The 21,361-nt window shown below is 49.0% G+C and overlaps 1 protein-coding gene across 4 annotated transcripts in view; it reads right to left on the minus strand.

Moving 5' to 3' along the window:
- Positions 1-5,762: 5,762 nt before the first annotated feature.
- MSI2 (musashi RNA binding protein 2) overlaps positions 5,763-21,361 on the minus strand; it is a 389,492-nt gene continuing 373,893 nt past the window's right edge. Inside the window, exons 12-14 of one of the 4 annotated variants that reach the window (XM_042914722.1) lie at positions 11,878-12,032; positions 9,584-9,656; positions 5,763-7,118 (exon numbers count right to left, since the gene is read on the minus strand). In XM_042914722.1, coding sequence (XP_042770656.1) covers positions 9,615-9,656; positions 11,878-12,032 — 197 coding nt within the window. In that variant the 3' untranslated portion in view covers positions 5,763-7,118; positions 9,584-9,614. Of the gene's footprint in view, positions 7,119-9,583; positions 9,657-11,877; positions 12,087-21,361 lie in introns of all 4 variants that reach the window. The other 3 variants (XM_042914721.1, XM_042914719.1, XM_042914720.1) reach the window with 3 other exon arrangements.

Raw genomic sequence — 21,361 nt, forward strand, 5'->3', positions numbered from 1 at the left:
CTCTCTGCCCCTCCCCCACTCATGCTCTGTCTCTCTCTCTCTCTCTCTCAAAAATAAACATTACAAAAAATTTTAAGACATTGTATTTTAATTTTTATCAAGTTCTCTTTGCACTAGTAGTTTCTGATTTGTTTAGTTCTTCTGATAATTGAAGCATCGGGTTTATCACCTCTATATCCTCTTAATTGTGTCTTTTGTCATTACGAAATATCCTGTTGAGTGCTTTAAATTCCACCCTGACCCTATTTCAATTCTTGCCCTTTTTTGTTTGTGTTTGCCTGTCTTCTCTTGCCACCCCTTTATTTGCAGCCATGTTTATCATCTGTTTCTATAATAGCGGATAATTGGGTCTTGTTTTCCTAAACACACCTGTTTTGTAATGGTAGAAAATTCAATCCATTCATATTTAGATAATGATGGATTACCTTGCTAGCTTTCCCCCTGTCCTACTTATTATGCTTGCGTTGATCTTAACGTTGTTTCTTGGTTTTCCTTTTCCTGGTTTTTTGCTGCTTTGTTTTCTACTTAGTGTTTCTCCCTGAAAGTTTAGTTTTCTCTAGATTCATATTTTTCCGCCTCTTTTTGGGCACGTTTAGGCCTTTAGGTTAGAGCTCTTTCCCCCAACCCCAACCAGGCACACAACACTGATGCTGACATCGGTCGGTCACCGGGCTTGAACCCAGCAGGAAGTCCCAGAGATGACACCGCAATTCTGCCGCTGAGCACTCGTAGGACTACGGGCAAATTACGTACCCTCCCTGAACGTTAAAATGCAGTCACGCAACACGTGTGGGACTAACCAGACCATTGTGTGGCTCAGCTAGCATACAGTTGACGCCTCTATTCCCTCCTCTTTCCTTGGGCTTTTGGGATGGAGCTGAGCCATGAGGATGAAGACAAACTTTTCCATGTCAGAATTCCTAAAAGGAATTTCTCAACGGAGCTTCCAGTGGGCTTTCATTTCTGTGGGGCAGCAGGGCTTGTACTCTTCCGTCCGCAAACTTAAGATACTGCAGAGGGCTGACGCTTTGCCCGTGGACCTAAGAGGTGGGCCTGGAGCCTAATTCTCTTGTCTCTAGCCTCAGACAGGAAGGGACACCTTCCATCTTCTCTTCTTGGCGCTTTGTCTACGTAGCAGCAACGTCCATAAAATAAAGCTGGAATAAAGCAGGACACAGGAAATTGGAGGAGGGGCCCGAGAAGGCCATCCCCTGGGGACCAAGGTTTTACCCACGGCTCTGAGGAAGCAGTTACAGGAAGCTTCATCCCTGACAGACCTCTAGGCCTGGTTCTTTACCTCCAGAGCTTAAAGGCCAAGGAAACCCTCTGGTCAGGCCCTGTCTGGACTGCTACCACCAATCTTGGGACTTGCCCTCAACGAACCGTGTCTCAATTCTTTTCTCTTCTCTCCTCTGATAGCCAGAAGGCAGAAGTATCATAGATGATCTAGTTCTTTCTACACCTTGGATTCCCTTCATTAAGCAAGACTTCGAACTTGGGGGCAAAGGCCGGGCTTCCTAATACCCTTTCAGACTCCTACCGAGGGTCATGGAATTGGTCTTACACCCTCTCCTGTAAGTTGTTGATAACTAGCTGAGGCCTGCAACCCGGAGAGCCACTTAGCTCCTTTGACACACATCTAGCATCTGGGTCCTATGATCTCGCTGGACATTTGTGTTTGCTCCCCGCCCACCCAAGGGTCCCGAGGTGCTCTGCAATCTGCTCTTCCGCAGCAATGCTCTCTTGTCACTTCTTAAAAATAGTTCCACCAGCTCTCTGGGGCCGGGGGAAGGGCTTCTTCATGCTTCCCTTCTAGAGGGAAGGTGTGATTATGGTGCTACCCTTCTCCCCAAACCAAACAACAGCTCTCCCCCACCCCAGCTCTCTTCTGCAAGTGAAAGAACACCAAACAACTCTGTTCAAAACAGTTTATTGTATTTTATTATTTTTTTTTTTTTGTCAGACAAACACATTGATTTCTGGACCACAGTAGAGGATGGAAACCTTTCACAAACTTATTTATTTGAAAATACAAATATAAAATTATACTTTCCACATCTGTGATGTGAGAGACTGCCATCCACATAGTAATTTTTTACAACAGGGCTTTAAGAAAGCCACACACAAAGACCTGAAAGATGCTTGAGATATATATATATATAGATACATATATATGTATATATATAAAAAAAATACTCACTACCAAAGTTGTCATCAGTTTCATACTAAAGTATAAAAGTAAGGGTGAGGTCAGCCACAGTGCTAGGGAAAGTTTTATTTAGATACATTTATGTCCACATGAAACGCTTAGACTTGCATCCTATTACATATGGAATTCTGAGTTTACAATACACCATGAACGGCCGATCGGCTAGCCCACGCTACTCAAGAGGACACTCACAGATTCCACACAGGATGGTACAGTATGTACAGAATACAGCAGAGAGCCTTCTAGGGAGGCTCCGGAACGTCTGTCTCCCAGGCCCCCTCCCCCTCCCCCCTTGTGCCCCTGCTTCCCGGAAATGAAAGCCTGTCTGAGACAATACATTCTGATTATTTGATAGCCAAGTGTTTGAATTAAGCTTGCTTCCCCCAGAGGGGTGGGTTTTATTTATATGTTTTTGTTTGAGTTTACTTACTTTTTTTTTTTTTTTTGGTTTAAAAAAAAAAAAAAGAAAAGAAAACAAACATATTACAGTATTAAAGTATTGCTTAACGTACAGCGTCTCCTTGTGTAGTGTCTGTGCCCAGGACTGGGCTGAGCTGATGATTCTGCTTTTCTGTTTAGGGTGAGGGCAGGGGGAGCCCACCAGGGTCTCTCTTCAATGTGCTTGCCAGCCTCCGTCCCTCTGCTCACTCCTGCCCCAACCTCCTTGCTTTTGTCTTCCTTGGAAGACAGCCCGGCTGGTGAAGCACATTCAAGAAAGAAAATTCTCCCCTCCCTTCCCCGCCACCCCTTCTCCCCCAGTCTCCCTCTGTCCCTGTGTGCCACTCCCAACGGATAAAGAGAAGTATGAGTTAGTGTTTCTTTTGTAAACAATTTCATATGCAATATAATACAGAAAGCATGGCTGACCTTCAATAAAAAAATGTAGTAAACTATATTGCTTTATTCTTGATTATGCTGCAGTGAGTGAATGGCAGAATGAAACAGTGTGGTGGTGGTGGTGGCTAAGTCCCTAGCCCTCGTTTGCACTAAAGATCAAAATAGGTTTTGTTTTTCTATTTGGAACCAAAAAAAAAAAAAAAAAAAGGCCACCCCGCCCCCCCCCCAAAAAAAACAAAACAAAACAAAAAAACCCAAAATCAAAAACAACAAACTGAAAACAAAAACTGAACACCTTTCAGGTCATTAGAACCAACAATTACCCAATGATTTTTATACTAGTCTAGCAAGATGTGTGTAACATTCACTGGCTGTGAATTGCTGTGCAGCGAAACATCAGATTGACAGCAACAGAGCCATGCTACCTTAAAGTCCAAGCTACGAGTTCAAATTAAGATGAAGGGTATGAAGGATAGAAACGCAAAGGCCTGTCGGGGCTTCGTTCGAATCAAGCCAATGAGCGACTGGGATAGAACACAAGGCTGTTTGGTTTTCCCGATGGGTGTGAGGAAGGCCACAGACCAGGGCTGAGAAAGCTCCTGGGAAGGGGACCGAAGGCTTGGTCATCCCCGTCAGCCCCATGTCCAGGTAGAACCAGGAATGGGTCCGGGAGCTAATGCCACTCCCTCCCCTCTGCTTGGGAGGAGAGGAGTTCGGGGGTCCCAGGCAGATGGATCTGGAAGCCAGAAAGTCACCCGGTGGCTATTTTATGATTCCGGGGAAAAGCCATCAGCCAAGAGGGGTGCTCCCCCAGGGAAGGCGAAAGGTGGTTCCCATGTTCGCCATTGAGCTTAACGGAAACAAAGACAAGGCTGAACATCAGTGCTAAAATAATTTACAAAAATCTTCCAAAATGGACTTCTAGATGAGTGGGGGGACGAACGTGAACCTTAACCTAGGTAGCCACATTAAAACATATCAGATTTCCACGAGATTTGTGCTATGGGCTACTGGGTCTCTTCAAAAGGTATTATAAACATCTAAAACATATTCACACAGATTATCAATTTCTTCTGAGCATTCTTAAAAAAATATTTTTTTCTCTTAGTAAAATCATTTTAATATACCATGCCTCCCTCTTTTAAAAAATAAATTAAAAAAATCCAGTTTTGCATATCTAGCATTAGCATTTAAGGTAGTATGGCACACCCCTTCACAGTTGGGGGGGGGTGGGTATCTACAAAACGCCGTAGAGTCTGCCGGCATTTGAACATCATGAGACCTTGGGTTCGTTGAAACCACATCAGATCAGCAAAAATAAAATAAAAAGTTGAAATTGGAAAAAAAAAATCGAAAGGAAAAAACTGCCCCAAAATTATTAGCATTTTTTTTTTCATAAATAAGAGAAAGTTCTATCCTTACTGGTCCTAAATCTGAGTAACTATGTCTAATTTTTTTTAAACCTTAATTACGTTATATCTATCAATATGTACTAGAAGAAAGAGAAGAAAAAAGGTCACTACACTAGTACCAGGACAGGACGTTTACAAGATAGCCATTTTTATACATTATTAACAGACAGTGATCAACAAAGAGTCTTCTATGAGGTGATGGGGGTTGCAGAGAAAGGAAGGGTAGTACAGTACATCACCAACATGGACAAAATAGTAATTAAATTCCCTAGTCTAGACACTGAATTTCTGGGAATTTATTGTCTTTTTTCTTGTGTGTGTGTGTGTGTGTGTGTGTGTGTGTGTGTTTTAATAAAACTTCTATTTTTTTTTTAATTTTATTACTTGAACAAGTTTTGATATTTTAAAAGCGCCCAGCATTTTACTTAACGTGGTTGTTTGGAAACAAAAAAAAGAAAGAAAGAAAAACAAAACCAAAACAAACCCTCACCAAACAACCTAACATTTAATTGGAGAAACAAGATTTTTTTTTAAAAAAATGTCATTGCTGTTTAATTAGAATTGAAAAAGGCTTTTTTTCTTTCCTTCCGAGTTCGCATTTTGGAGCCTTTTGTTTGAGGATGCTTTTGCCCTACCATGTCTGTGAATGTCTACATTAGTCTACTTTGTTAGTAAAATTTATAAAAATAGGAGTGCAGCAGCTCTTTATAATAAACGTCGCATTCAGTGTCTCATACTGGCTGTGCCTTAAGTACCAAATTTATAAACGTAACAATTTAAAAAATATTAATAAAACGTCAATATCACATTTTAAAAAAGAAAAAAATATATATCCACACTACAATATGTTTTAATGCCATCTATTGAGTTGTACTTCTATAGTTGCTGTTGCCGACCTATTACCAATATTAAAAAAAAGTTAAATTAAAAAATATCCTTCATCATAAGTATCTTTCCCCAACCGAGGACCATATATTATAACAGCCAAATGTCAAACATGTGCAAACAGGAAACTGTCAGTTTTTCCCACCAGTCACAGTGCAGCGATGTTTATACTTTTTATTTTTAAAATTCTGTTTACATCTACAATAAATTAAAAAAAAAAATTCTTCCATAGCCTCTCTGGTGATACTTGCAGCACTGAGGTATTAAAAAAAAATATATAAACCAAAAGGTTGCTTTCCTAATTTGGAAATAGAAAGTGAATGGAGAAAAGGTTTCGTTAATGCAGGCTTCTCCGCTCCTGGCCCAGGGGGGTGGGGCCCCCCCAGAGCTGGGGGCCGGGGGGGGGGGGGGGGGGGGGGGGGGGGGGAAGGGAGGGGCAAAGAGAGGCAAAGTGTCCTAGGGACCTTTGGAGGTGCTGAAATGGTTGGACGATAGAAAATGATCAAATATTTAAAAATTAAGACTGAAAAAGAATGTCCCCCCACCCCTCCCCACCCAAGCCAAACAGGTGTGCTTTGAAACTTTAAATATGTTAAATATTAAAATTGTAGCTTTGTTTTTAAAAAACGTCTTGGGAAAAGCAGTTTTTCATATTTTAAATAAAAATCTAACTAGACGGTAACATTTGAAGCTGTGCACAGACGAGAGGTTAATATGCTGGTATGACACGAATACAGTTCTTAGGTCTATCACACAGACAGAAGGAGCTGAACAGTGTTCGAACTTTCCCCCGGGGTCGTCCCGGCAGCGGGGTGTCCTTCCGCCTCCGAACTGACTTGGTTACCATTCCTTCCCCTCCTTCCCACAGAGCATCGAACTGCCTGGGACCGACTCCCTCACAAAAATATTTTTGATTCTCTTTCTTAATAGTTTCTATGTAGTTAATGGAATTGTATTTACAACGTTTCTTTTTTTTTTAGAATTCACAATTTCAAAAAACCTTATAATATCACCTCTTTCAACAGAAAAAAAGCACTTATAGAAAAGAAGGACACTCAAAACATCGTCGTCCTTACCTTATTGCCGAAAATAGATATACTTAGGTTAACAAAGAGACGTCACAAAAAAGAACCGCTAGAGAGTCTGTTAATTAGCTTACTACATCTCACTTCTTAGACAACGCAAAGTAGAAAGCTTATGCCCATCTCCTACTCCACACTTCACAACTTTGCTTCCGCCGGTGCACAAGCCGCACCAGAAAATCCATACAGTCTCAGAATTGGTACCAAAATATTGAGAGTCATATTACCATCTCAGCATCCTTTAAAAGTGAGAACAGAATCAAAACAAGCCAAAAAAAATTTTTTTTTAAGAAAAAATAATACCTTAATATAACAATTATACTATGGTTAGCTTTTAACTAGATATTAAAGCTATATGACTACCGGACTAAGTCAAAATCACTACCAAATGTGATTCAAAGAGATTTAAAAGGAGAACGGGGAAGAGGGGAGAGGAAGGGGGAAACCATCAAGAAAAACAAAAAAAAACAAAACAAAACCAAAATCATGGGTTATATACACATTTAAAAGCTGTTGTCATATATTACAGCAGATTCGTGAGATGATGAGATGTAGTCAACCCTCGATCCGAAGTGAGCCATCTCTGGTTGCGATGGGGAGTGAGGCTGGTGGGGGTCCAGGTCTGATGACATCACCTAAACAAAGGGCCACTCAGAAACTTCGCCCAGTCTTGCCTGGACATCCAGGTATGCTCTGCAGGGTACGCAAGGTCGGGGGCGCCCAGAGGAGAACATGAAGTGGGAAGACAGAGAAGACGTGTCAGGCAAACGTACTGTTGACCCCGACTTTTTAACTAGAGCTTTCCAAGTATGACTACATTGGGCTACCAGGTAGGTTTGAAAATGGCCAGGCTAACAGCTTCCCGGGGTCACAGCTTGGGAAATCTGACACCTTCGCCCCGCCTGACGCTGGCGAGCGGACGGCTTTGCCACTCATGTTGCTGGTTTGCTATTTTGCCGATTTGATACGGCGCTGTTGCATTCTTGGGGTCATGGCAGGAAACGTGGTCAGCAAATGTGGCCGCGCCGGCTGGTCAGCTACACTGGTGAATTGCAAACTGACCAGTGATGCTTTTTTTTTTTTTTCCTGGTTAAACTTCTGGTTTTTCAAAGCTAAATGTTTAAACACCTGCAACTTTATTAGATACAGTCAGTGCCAACTAAAGATGCAAATTACAAAAAAAAAAATCTTAAAAAAATTATATTTCATATCAAGGACTCGAGGTCAGGAAAAACACACACAACAAATACCCAGCTTTGGTTATAGGACATAAAGACAGGCCCGGGACTCAGACCTCCTGAGTCTCCCTGAACTGACTGTGAGCCTGGACCAGTCCTTTGCGGGTGGCACTCAAGGTCAGAGAACGAAACCTCCGTTAGGGACAAAGTGTGTGCTTTGGTTCAAACATGTGACTCAGTTGGCTGGCTTCATCCATTTCGGAGGGGGTGGGTTTTCCCTCCACTCTCCTGGCTATGTCATCCTTCTGTGGGAAGCGGGTCCCAGAGCCGGAGGAGGGGAGGATGGGCTAGAAGCCTTGCCCTCCCCCTATTCCGACAGAAGCTTAGAGGCCCCTGGAGGGCGGGCTGTGTTGGGAAGCCCTTTGCCACCCTCATTTCCAGGAGAGGGACAGGGCAGGGCAGCCCCAGTGTGTGACCTTGCAGGGACCTGCTGTGCCCGGGGAGGGGGGGTGGGGGTGGGTGGGGGGGGTGGTTTAACCCCTCTGTCACCTGACTCCACAAAGGGCGGGAGCCACCTCCAACCCCCAGGGTCCACTTTGCTCTCAGAGGAACCTTACTTCCCCTGGGCCCCCAAACCCAGCTTAATTAGTAGTGAGTAGCTCTCCTTCAAACTGTTAGTGGCCTCTGGCTCTGGCCAGCATTGGCCCGGTCAGTGCTGGAAGGGAAGTGGAGGGAGGGGCGGGGAGAATTCACACACGGGGTTTATTTGGTTAAGAGAGGCAGTTGCATTAGTTGAGGTGATTCCTTAGCAGCAACATTAGAGAAATCCAAAAGAGATCTGTGGAGCTCAACTCAACCTGGTCCCCCCACTGAGCCCACCCTAGAGGGTCCTGGCTGACTTGGGGGCCTAGAGGGACCCTTTCTACGAGAGAGGCGTCCTACTAACTGCAAACCCATCTCCAGCCTTGTTTCTCTTATGTCCCAACTTAAGAGGCACTCTTACCCCAGCTGGGACCCATCCCCGGCCTCAGCTGTCCCCCTCCCTCTTCCAGAGAGACAGACCCATGCTTCAAGCCCCCCAGCTAACATGCTAACACAGTACCCATTTAGCGCTCATAAGAGAACCCCTCTTCTTTCTCGGTGTCCTTCCCAAGAGCAACAGATACTCCCTTTCCAGTGAGACTGTGGCAAGAGGCTCCCTCACTGACTGCCCCAACCTCCCCTTCTCCTCCACTCCGCCCCTTCCATATCCCCATCAAAGTGATTTAAAAAATGTTTAATTAACTTGAGCTCAGTTTAAAAGGTTAGGAAACTGGCAGGGATCCAAATCCACGTTACGCAGGTGATGTCGTTAATTTAATTTGCTTTTCGTGCGGTAATCTGGATAATTACTCAGTAGTTACTGGCAAAAATGTTTTCTTTTCACTAAAAGATGGAGTCTGGCTGTTTTGACTGCAGGAACCCCACTGGCTGAAGCCAGCGAGCTCCGGGATACCGAAAGGGCCCAGGGACCTAAAAGGCCATCTCGCAGGACCCTGGAGGGGTGGGACCCTGGCCCACTGGCCCCCCGGGGGGCCTGGCCGAAGCCCAGGGTTCTCCTGCCTCTGTCCCCTTGGGACAGGCACAGCCCCAGATCACCTTCCAGTTTCCTACACTCTTGATCGTATTTCAAGACGGAGAAAGATGAGGGGTGGGGAAGATAAAGAAAAGGAACCGAAAGAACCAAATCAAGAAGAAAACAAAAAAAAGTAAAAAAAAAAAAAAAAAAAAAAAAAGGTGGGGGCCACGATTAAAGCTGGAGAAAGGGATGAGAGAGTAAAAGACTGGAGTTTTTGCCCCCACCCCCCTGAAAAGGGGTCGGGGAAGAGGAGAGAAAGGTGCGGGCGCGATGAGACCAGGCGCGCGCGTACTTGCACGCCCGTGCGCGTACACGTACGCCACGCCCGGCGGGGCGGAGACACATGGCAGGGAAGGTAATACCTCAGAGTGGGATGGCAACAGAAGCACCTGCTCAATGGTATCCATTTGTAAAGGCCGTTGCAATCAAAGGTCCCTAAAATTGCACAATTGTTAAGGTCATCAGCACGCTATACACGGGAACAGGTTGTCATATTCGGGGAAAGGAAATTATCTCTAGGACTAGACTGTGGTTGCCAGCATGAATATGTAATTCTGAGACACCGCGCCACCAGGGGCCGGGAGGCCATCCTTCCCCGCTCCAAGCCCTCCGGCCCCCACTCCCCACCCCCAGCCTGTGTGCTCACCCCAGGGGGGAAATCGAGAGCCAGATTCACGGGGGCTGCGTGGGTGATGGGGAAGGGAAGTCTGTGCCCGAAATGACGGGCGCTGCTGCCCTGAACCCCGGAGAGCAAAGATAACAGTGTCTCTGCCCCGCGGTCCCAACAGCTCCAGCTGGGGAGAGAGCAAGCCCTGCGCAGACACAACGTGATGCCACACGTGGTTATTTCCGAGAAGCATCAACAGGACACAGGTCAAAAGACCCAGGTTTTCCAGAACAAATAGGGTCTGTGTTTCTGTGCGCTGAAAACGGAAATGAGTTGTGCTCTACACATGGTGACAGGCGGTCTCCCGAATTGATGCGGCTCTACCCCGAATAATCATACTCGCGAGTTGGTGCCTGGGCTCATCCGGGGGGGCTGACCCTTGGGGCCGCTGACTTATGTGATACTGGCTTGGGAAGAAAGGGACAAGGACCCAAACTGCATGGGCCAGGGGTGGTGGCAAAGGGCGTGTGTGTGTGTGTGTGTGTGTGTGTGTGTATGTGAGACAGTATGTATGAGAGGAAGAGAGAGAGAAAGGGCATGTGTGTGTGAGAGAGAGAATGTGACAGAGTATGTGTGAGGGTATGTGTAAGAGAGACAGAGGAAGAGAGAGTTTCTATGAGAGAGAGGAAGAGAGAGAGGGTGAGTGTGTGTGTGTGTGTGTGTGTGTGTGTGTGACAGAGTATGTGTAAAAGACAGTGAGAGAGAGTATGTATGAGAGAGAGAGAAAGAGAGAGAGACAGAGAGAGGGCGAGTATGTGTGTGAGAGAGAAAGAGAGAGGGGGGAGAGTGTGTGTGTGAGTGTGTGCATGGGAGAGAGAGGGAGAGGGAGTGTGTATGTGTGAGAGTGTGTGTGCATGTGTAAGACAGCTTGTGAGACGAAGTGTGTGTGTATGCATGCGTTAAGAGTGTGTGTGTGCACCCGGGCGTGTGCCCGTGTGTGTAGGTGTGTGTGGTTTCCAGTGCCGTGGTGGGATGCAGGGAACGGTGGTGACCTGGTGCCCCAGACTGTCTGCACTTGCTGTGTTCTCTCCAGCTCGGCCCTGAGGCTGGGTTCTCCTGACAGGGACAGGACCTGGCACAGCAGACACTCCCATCTTAGCCCCAAACCAAAATGCCTCCAAAATGCTGAAGTTGGCTAGGACGGAGGGTGGCCGAATTTCTGTTTCCCCAATGGAAGGGACAGCGAGCGAGTGGGCTCAGGCACATTCATGCTCACACACACCGGGAGGGGGAAGAACAATACAAATCTGAAAACAGCATGCAAATCTGTTAAGCAAATTTCCATTGCCTGGATTAGTTAGATTATAGAACCACAGAGCATTACAAATATCAAATGCATTTGGCCTTTGCGGGGCTGCAGCTAAGGAACGCAATTGGGAACTTACTTGGAACCTGGAAACTGTAAGAAACATTAGCCAAGGAGACCACCTGGGAGGGAGCCTGAACCCCACACTGTGTCCCAGGGCCAAGCGCTGCCTCTGGACCTCAGGCCCGGGGGACTCTGCCCACCAAGGCTGCTGTCCTGAGGTGGGGGGGGGGGGGTGGTCCCCAAGCTCTGAAGTCCCACGGCCTTCATGGCAGTCTCCAGAAGGCAGGGATCAAGCAGGGGGCTGATACCGAGGACCTGTTATGTGCTAGCAGGTGACACATCCTATTTCCGTGAATTCTCACACAATCTTTTGAGGGAGGCGTACTTATTGTCATTTTGTAGCCAGGGACGTGAAGTTTATATATGGACTGGAGGTGACGGAGTGGGGATCTGAACCTGACCTTGCCCGTGTGCTCCTTCCGTGCCATCATCGCATGGCCGCATGCCGGCTGCTCAGGAAAAAGCTAAACGGAGGAGCTTCAGCCCTAGGTGGCTGGCGCAATGTGGACGGGACCCGCTGCCCTCTCCTCAGCCCCCAACCCTGGGCTCTTCTGGTACACTCTCCCATGGGAGACGGGTGGGAAGGAGGAGGCAGGAGGGCAGGGGAGGCGGGTACTTACAGCTATGCCGTGGCCGAAGCCCGAGCCCGGCTGTGGGCTGGCCGCGCTTATGTAATTCCCCACTCCGGAGTCCTGGCTGGCAGGGCCGTACAGATCGGCGACAGGTCCTGGGCTGTTGGCCCCCGGGAAGCCTCCGGGCCGCGCGGGGTTGGAGCCTGCCGGGGAAGCGGGCGCGCCAAAATTCGGTTGAGCACTGTAGCTATTCAGGACTGGTGTGCAGAGAATAGAGCTGGGTATGAGGCCAGAAGCCAGGCATGCACCGGTCATTACAAGCCAAACACTCGAGAAAAACAGCTGAGGCCCAACTTCTAACACTCAACCAAGGCCATGCGAAAACATTAGCAGGGACTCAAGAATACTCAGCCCAGGCTACTACTAAGAAGCTCGGAGCTCCAAAAATAGAGAGAATAAAAAAACAATCATTCAACACACTACGGCAACCAACCGGAGGTGCTTCACTGCCCACCAAATTATCACAATAGAAATAGAGATATATATGGAAGAGAGAGAGGAAAAGAGAGAGAGAGATTTTTTTTTTTTTTCACATCTGAATTGGTGCTCATGCAGTCTTGTCTAGATCTGGGCACGTTGAGACAGCATTCACATCCCATGCAAACTACAAAGGAACTAGTTTTAGACTACACATTGTGTTAATATTGATATTAAAACGTGACAGGAAACAAAGCAATTTGTGTCCAGGAAAAAAAAAATCGTTGGGGAAGGGATTTAAAATTTTTGTTTGTTTGTTTTACTTTTTCTTGTTTGTTTGTTTTTGGATCCATTAAATGACAAATTTGTATTTTTTTTTTTTTAAAGACAAAAGAAGATCTCCATTCTCCAGCCCCCCCAACCACTTCCCCCCTCCCCACTGGCTACCTCCTCCCCCCCACCCCCCATTCATAGCCCGGTATGAAAGTCGTCAATACTGAACGTGGTCGGAGGATGGGGTATGTCATGGAAAATTTGGGCATCTTGACATAACCGTAATGATGGTGGCAGGGGTCCCCTTCGGGGGTGGAGAGCAGGGGATGGAGGGAGGGGGTGGGGTGGGGGTGGCGAAATCTGGAGGCTGGGACCGAAGCTGGGTGAATGCCAATGGTTCTACAGGACACCCACACACTCACCTCCTGCAGTAGAAGGAAAGGGGGGGTTTAAACTTTTTTTTCCTTTTGTTTAAAAAAAAAAAAAAGACAAAGAAGTATGAATGCAGAGCATACTGACTGAACCAATTCACAGCTAGAGCACATCGGACCGAAATGCCTGCTTTGTTCGTTATCCTCATATAAACTCAGACTGAGACCAAGAGCTAGGAATGCCCCTGTGCTACGGAGAGACTTCACAGCCATAGATCCTGACTGTGGTGGTGAGGAGGGGCCGCGGGAGGAGACACTACTGGGCCCCGATCTTCAGCCCCGCCCCCCTCCCCAATTCCATCATTCCTTCAGTGAGGGCCTGTCAACCAGGTTAATTTTGTCTCATTTTTTCATTTCCCCTTAGTAGCTTAAACTTCTTCTTTCCAAAACAGGGGGGGAAATCCTTTTTTTTTCAAATCGCCAAGAATAAGTTCTCATTGATTTTGAAAACTGAAGGTGAGTCTGGGGCCAGCCAGTTCTGGGCTACAGCTCACCCAGGTGGAAGAACCAGACGATCTGGACTGGACACATTTCCACGACTTTGGCTCCAAGGGGCTGCTTCTCACTACGATCTTCTCCCCTTGCTTCCCCTGGCATTTCCCTCTCTGCCCCATGACCAGCTGCCTTCAACCTCTGCAGCCCCACCTGGGCCGCGGCCTTGCCCCAGAGATGGGAAGACACTGACCACACGCCCAAGCCAGGCTGGCTGGAGACCGAGATGGGGCACGAAGATACAAAGGAGATGCAACCAGCCGCGTCTGGCTCCTGACTGAGCGGAGAAAAGGGAAACTGATACCTCCAGGTGCCCTGAGGCCCCTTGGAAGCTGGAGCAGAGAAATGGGTAAACTGGCCAATGGAGAAAACAGGTTGAAGAGAAAAAAATCACGGAGGCTTAGAGTAAGTGAATGGCTGATTTGAGAATGCACCCACAGACAAAGGGGACAGGAATTTTGAATACATAAGTTTAAACTTGCAGATAACATTTGGCCTTTCTCACCCATGGAGGCAAATATCAAGCCCAGATATTTAAAGGCGGTATTATCTTGGTCTAACACTTTTTTTTTCCTCTGGGCTAAGGAAAATGGAGAGCTCAGACAGTGGACTCCTGGTTTACCCAGGCAGACCCTTGCTATGTAAAATAACAAGCTAATTCTGTCTCGGGGTAAAGAGAGGCTAGGGGAGGGGGCCCGCAGTGAAAGATGGAAAGATTTTTTGGCTTCTTACTTCTCTGGCCAGAGGCAGATGTAGGAAGACTGTGGGCAGGACCACCTACCTAGGGGCTGAGGAGAAGGGGGGTTTTGGTCTCGTACCTCTCCATCAGGGAGAGCCACCCAGAGACTAATCCAACCAGCAGAAGCAGCCTCGGAGACAGGAAGTAGCATGCCCATGGAAGGATGCTGTCCAGAAACAGCCTCCTCCGTGTGCTTAGAAGACGAGAGGGCTAGTGGTAACCGCCCATCCCGCTACCTCTCCCAGTCCTGTGTGCCCAGGGGGACAATAGCTCACCAGCCGGCCTGAAGGGATTTCACAATACACAGCTCCTCTTAGCCAACAACACCCCTCCCCGCTCAGTCACCTGCCAGCGAATGACACTGTGAAGAAGGCACCCTATTAGAATGCAGCTCTAAACCTCAACTCCCATATCCTCATAGCGCCCGATCCCTGCTCAAAGTCACCTTGCGGCTCTCCTCCCAGCCAGGGGTGAGAGATCGGTCTGTGGGTCCCCGCCAGAGGGCGCAGCTGGCAGGCAGTAAGCACCCAGTTCTGGGCCTGTTCCCGTTCTCTAGGCTTCTGGGCTGGGGAGGGGGGGGGGGGTGGAGGAGCCACACCTCTGTGCTGTGCGGCCAACAATCCCTCCTTATCTCTATGTAGGCAGAAGAACCAGGCTCCAGAGAGCAGGTTAAAGTCCCCAAACAAGCCATCCGGACACCCGTGCATCTCTGGGCAGGCTCCTAGCAAGCAAACGGCACTGCCTGCTCAGGAGGGAGTGGGGAGTGCCACTTTGCACTCAGACCTGCCAGCAGCTGCACCTGGGAAGGCATTAGGGACAAAATAGGGTTCTTCTTTTGGGACGTTCATACTGATCACTGGCTGGCTACATAGGAAGGGGAGTCATGTGAGGACGTCTCTCCCTCTGAGCTGTGACCTGAGAGGAGAGGCAGGCGGAGAAAGCAAGACGCTGAGTCCCTGACCCGAGGGTGCATCCTATGGCAATCAGCCTTCAGGCAATGCTCAATGACGTATCTTGGTGGAGGGAGCCTTTGCTCAGACGCTGAGCCTCATTTTGAGAGGCCAGAAACAGTCCCACAAGCCAGGCTGGGTCAGGAAGAGGGGATGGGACATCGCTCTCAATGGGCAAGGGTACCCCATCTACTGCTCAGCTATGGGGGCGTGTGTGTCCGTGTGTGTCGGGAGGGAGGGGTCTCAGTATGTGCTGCTGAATAAACACTGCTGAGTTTTATGAATTGGGACATTATGCCTCCTATCCCAGGAGAGGACACTGTCTTGCAAACACCTAGGCATTTTTGCAGCAGGAGCTATAAGTATTAAGTGGCATGGGGCGAGCCCTGCACCGGGCTGGCAGTTTGGGGGCTCACTGTGGGGAGCAGGGCTACTTCTCCATCAGCTGCTCTGGGCAGAATCCACAGCAGCAGTTTAATCCCAGACAGGTTCTTCCTCACCCCTCACCCTTCACCCCCAGTCCCAGCATCCTCTGGGCTTTCCGGGTCCAGGCAGCCCGTATGCTCAGGGAGGCAGCTGTGGTGTAAAGGAGCACTGGACTTGGAGTCAGAAGACCTGAGTGTGACCCTGGCCCTGACCTTAGGGCTGTATGCCTCGGGGTAAACACCTCACGGGCCTGAGTCCCCATCTGTACCGTGTGAGTGCCGCCTGCCTTAGTCTGCCTCTCAGTGGGCTGCGATGAGAAAGAAAATGGTTTGCAATCGGTCAAGTTGAAAACAAACTATTTTTAAAATGGTTGTGTATGCAGAGCCCAATAAGGCAGGTACCATAGGCAGATTTAGGAAAATCTGATATAGGAAAATACAATTCACTGGCCATACAAATCAGGAAGTGATTTACAACAGGGTCCGGTTCATCTACATTGGACCTGATGAAAGGACTCTGAGACAAGGGTCCGGTGGGGGGGGGGGGGGGGGGAGGCGCGGGAGAAGCAAGGATGTGGAATCTCACTGAGGCCAGCAAGAGGTAACACATTTGACTTAAAGCTTAAAGTTGGACTTGGATAAAAGGAGGAACTTCTTGCCTATCAAGGGAATAAAACACCTTGATGGCTGACCCAGGAAACGCCAGGGATTCTTATTCCAGAGACCTTAGCAAAGGTCCATCCTGCAGGCTTAGATCCTCACCTGTAGGGGCTGGACGCAAAGCTCATGGGTACGTCAGGCTTTTAAAGCAAGCCCAGGGAGATGCCTGCCTTCCAGCGGGCACACAGTCTGCATGTGGCTCTGGCCAACCGTGGTCAGAAGGGGTTGGGTTGAGAGTGCAATTAGTCACTGGGGGTGGGGAAGTCGTAGGAGTGAGAATCAGAGCAGCCTCCTTGTAGGTCTAGGAAAAGTATGGAAGTCCAGCCATCCGCATGATTTCTAAGCATTGCCACTGGACCGGAGGCGGAAAGCAAGAGCCCAGAACTATGAGGGGGGAGCCCCTGGGAGGGCATCTCTGTCTGGCTCCAAGGCCTGAAAATTGGATTATTACTGATCCAGAGGAAGGAACTGTTGACAAAATCTTTTCTAGATGAGCTCAGCCCACATATCCAGGATAAGCCAGGCCTCCCCCCCACCCCCAGGTCCCCACATTAGACCTACGTTCTGGTTTAGTGGGTCTCACATTTTGCCCAAGGGGAGGGCCAGCCCTCAAGACATTTTCAATCATCTGCCTTGCAAATTATCTGCTGCTGCCAGGTTTCATCTCAGGGGGGAGGCCCTGGTGGCCCCTGGCACATTTCCAGAGCACGTGCTGCTTAGGGCCAGACGAACGCAATGGTGGGCCCATCCTCTCCTAGTCCAGTTCAGAAGGCAGCATGCTGCCGAAAGAGAACTCATGACACTATGCATTTCAGGGCCAAGGAGAAGGGAGTTTCACGGCTCTTGTTCCCAACCCCCAGCTCCTGACAGAATGGAGGGCTGGGGACAGAAGCCCCTGTGATATTCTTTGAGGGCAGGGCTGTGTTCATTCATTACACTGAGTTTTAGGGGTTTTGCTTGTTTTAAAGAATGTAAAGAAACTGAAAAAGGAATGAGTGGAGGGGCTGTGTTGCCAGGCGGATGCCGGAGAAGAGGTCGAGGTCGTTGCCCCTCCAGCTCTCCCCTCTCCTTCACCTCGTCCGTATTGTGCTTCTATCTGCCTTCATTAAAAACTCCATAGCAGCAGGGACTGTTTCCCACATTAGCGAGGGACTCCTTAAGGCGGGGTATGTGAACAGGTGGGGTGCCTTCAGGGTTCTCACGGGGCCCTATGTTCTCCAGAAGAAGAGAGACCTGCCTCTCTTCCCCTAGAACACTGGGTGCTCGGTGATGCCGGGTCCATAGTACCAACTGGCTGTCAATAGTGGAGACCTTCATGGGTCCCTCTTAACAGCCAGCCACTCCTTGCTCGTGGGCTCTGAAGAATGGCAGCTGGGCAGCCAAGGCCTTCCTGGGAACAGAGTTGAGGACCCCACTTCGAAGTCTCTGTGCCCCGCAGAAGTAGTGCCTGCTGTAAATTAAGGCCAATGGTCAAACGGGGAAGGTCCGCATGAAAAGATAATCCTGTTCCTGCTAACGGAAGGAGAAATACTCAGCTGTGAGTTATTACGGCATGTCTCCAGCAGAGCAAGGGGGGATTACAGTCCAGCAGTCTGCCGGGCCACTATGTCCCTGGGATCCTGGCTTAGACTTGCCTTCTAGAGCTTAGCCTAAAGGTGGGAGAGATAGATAGAGGGGACCAGCAATTACATCCAACCTGGGAAAACTGTATGACACAGTAAATTAGAATCAAATCAGTTCAGGGACCCAGATGCAGGGACAATCAATTTAATATACTATATATGTATATATATATACGTGTGTGTGTGTGTGTGTGTGTGTGTGTGTGTGTGTGTCTGTGTTTATGCTCTGCTAAAATTCAAGCTATTTCAAAAGGGAAGGAGAAAAAACACTTTAAAACTAGGGGAGGATTAAGAGAGTAACGTGATGATGTTTCCTTTTCCCTGGCTCAATATACAAACAAACATATTACCGGGAGGTACTAATTCAGCCTGATAGCAACAAGTCTGGACATATCCAGAGATGCCTGGCTCATCTTAAATACCACACAGGACCCATGGAGAGTGTCTGCTCATCCACCGGGGCTGACAGGAAAGTCAGTGTCACAAATACTCCAAATGTCGGTTACAGCAGTGCCACAGGCTTAGAAGATTGCTGTTTCTGCTTGATCTCTCAAAAGCGAACCTGCTTCAGACCAGGTGGATGCTGAGGCCTGCCGGTTAACGCTGGCATAGCTCAAGGAGGGAACAGACGGATGGGAGAACCGAGGACTTGGGACCGATACATTACGTAGAATGGTCTAGGCTTCAGGTCAAAGCACACCCCTCTTGAAGAGATAACTTCACTCCTTAGCTGGCTCTGAAGCCCTCACATCATGTGCTAGTCGTGAACCTGGAGATGGATTCTACCAATCAGATCACCCAAACACCCAGAATGAACCCATCTGAGAGCTTTGTGGCTAAAACTATGTACTTTATGTTGAGATACAATCTCGACAGAGAATAGCTCATTCACTCTCTATCTCGATGCTCTTATTACCAGCCCCGATTTGGGTCTATGGATGTGTCTCCTCCTCACAAAGGACCAGGCCAGGGTTAGTTGGGAAGGTGGGGGAGGGGAGGAGAGGGGTTAGTGGTTTATTGCCATCTGCTTATGGTGTAAATTCTGGGCATGGAGTAGCCTTGAGTGGGCCTGAGCCTGGTAGCCCAAGAAACCAGGCTTTGTCATGAGGGCAAATGGAGTCACTGTCAGGTTCCCGTTTCTCCCAGACCCTAAGGGTTCTGAGGGATAGACCTTGTTTGCATGTGTCTAAGGAAGAAAGGGGAGAGGGCTGTCAGGAAAGGAAAGGCCACGCCACGGGTCTCGGGCTTGCCCGGGGCTTGCTCTGCAATGGCTTCCCCACTGATGGGCCCTCAGCTAGCTGTCCCAGATCAGGACTCTGGTCTCAGATGCAAGGTGCGGTTCGTGATCTCTCTCCACAGCAAATGGCTGATTCAACAGTGCCTTGGCCCTGAACCTCGAAAGCACCTCGGAAAACAGGGGAAATCAACCTGAGAGACAGACGCTTATGGTTTGGCTGAAGCAAGCGGTTTTAACACTCACATCCTGCTGCCTCTTCTTTAAATTAACTAGTTCAGAATCCAGGCCCACATGGGTTAGAACTTGCAAGAGGCAAGATGGGGAGACGGTCCAGAAATCACCGGCACCCATGAAACACGGCACCGAGCCTGCCAGCCGCTGCGCACACGGCCCCGGGAAGACAGGCCGCGGCCTCCACGGCCACTTGGCTGGCCCCTGCTTCCCACCCAACCGTCCCTGACCTGAGCACTGAAAGGAAACAAAGACAGGGAGTATGGTGCCAGGAAGGACTCCCTCTCCATCTCTGTCGCATCTCTGTCTCTCTCCCCAACAGTCGGCTTGCTCCAAGCGTCTCCTAGTTTAATCCTGAGAATGTCCCTTGCTTTTGTTTTGAGCTGGGGACTGCATCCAGCGCTATCTTGTCAAAAAAGAAACCGGTCTGGCTTCTCCCCACGTGACCCCAGCCACCCTCGGTGCTGCTGGGCCGTGTGTGCTCACTCACTAATTCCCAGCCTGCCTGCCTCAGCCAGAGGCGTCGGGTCCTAGCTTGTCTCTTGCAAGTGATTCCATTCACCGCAGGCTCAGTGTTCGTCCTCTGCGCGAGGCCCCAGAAATCCAAGGCCAGAACTACACTTGTAGCATCCTTAGTCATGATGAAAGCTTGGGAAGAATTTGATAACACCCTGGCCCAGTTGGGGAAGGTGCAGCAGGGGAATACCTCATCCTATTGTGGGCACAATAGGGTCTGGAGGCATGAGGCACACAGTTCTAGAAGCTGTGGCTTCTGTGAGGCTGGAAAGGGAGCTAATATTTACTGAGCATCTGTGTGCCAGGTACACTGGTAGGTGCTTAGCACCATCGTTTTTCACGCTCCTAACAACTTCTAAGATCGGTCCTGTTAGCCTGGGCTACAGATGAGGAAACCGAGGGCTGGAGCAGTGAGGGAACGTGTCTCCGAAGCGTCTCTGACCGGACTAAACACAAGCTCGAACTTGGACATCCAGGCAACTCCCGGCAGCTCTTCAAACAGAATCTGCTGCTCAGCTGCCCTTCCCTGTAGTCTAAGACATCTTGTGTTTATTTGGATCTTTCTTTGCTTCAGACAGGCTGTAGGGACAAGGCTCCAGACCTCCCATGCTGGAGCTCCAGCTCCTGAAGAGTGTGGGCTCTGTTGCTCTTTCCAAATGGGAAGCTCCCTGGTGGCAGTGTCTCCCCCATCAGACTGGGGGCTGCCTGGGGTTGGGCCATGCCCACCGCGTGAGGTAGGGGACTGCCTCTCTCCCCGAGGACTAGACCACCCTCCTCTGGGCCACACTGCGGAACAGGCTGGGCACAGAGCAGGCAGGCAGTATTGCTGCGGAATGGGTCACCAGAGGGCTGGTCGTCTCAGTCCCAGGAAGACCACGGAGATCTGCTGAGGGCAGTCCTGTGGGGAGCTGGACTGCCCCAGGACCATCAGTATTTACTGCCCAGGGCTCCACAACCAGGGGGTAGGGTGGAGAGAATGCCCAAAGGGCAGCCCCTTGAGGACCTATACAAAAGGCTTTCCACTTGAGCAGCCTGTCTTTAATGATTATAAAGGCACAGGAGTTTAATCCATTTTTGATGTAAGCGCTAATAGCTCTGTGTCCTTGAAGTTCAAAGCGGGTGCATACATGTCACTAATTAGCCAAGCACGGAGCCATTCAGCTCCCTCTCATGTTTCTAATTAGGTCTTTAATAACAAACAAACTCCGACCTTACCAAAAGGCCCCCATTCATCAGACAGTCAAGGAGGGCGGCTGCTTCCGTGTTTATGGCTGCTCCGGGCCCTTGGTTCTATATGGACACGCTCTTAATCTCAGCCAGGACTGGCCTGTCCTAGAATGTGTTGCAGATGAAGACCCCTTCAGCCTGCCCTGGAGGGATGGACTTCCTGGCCCTGTTGGGAGGACCAGTGCCAGGCAGGACGGCCCCGGGCTCTAAGGCTGCATGCAGGCTGAGGATCCAGACCAGCTCTCCTGGTCA

The sequence above is a fragment of the Panthera leo genome, chromosome E1 (assembly GCF_018350215.1).
Source record: "Panthera leo isolate Ple1 chromosome E1, P.leo_Ple1_pat1.1, whole genome shotgun sequence".
Taxonomy (NCBI): Eukaryota; Metazoa; Chordata; class Mammalia; order Carnivora; family Felidae; genus Panthera; species Panthera leo.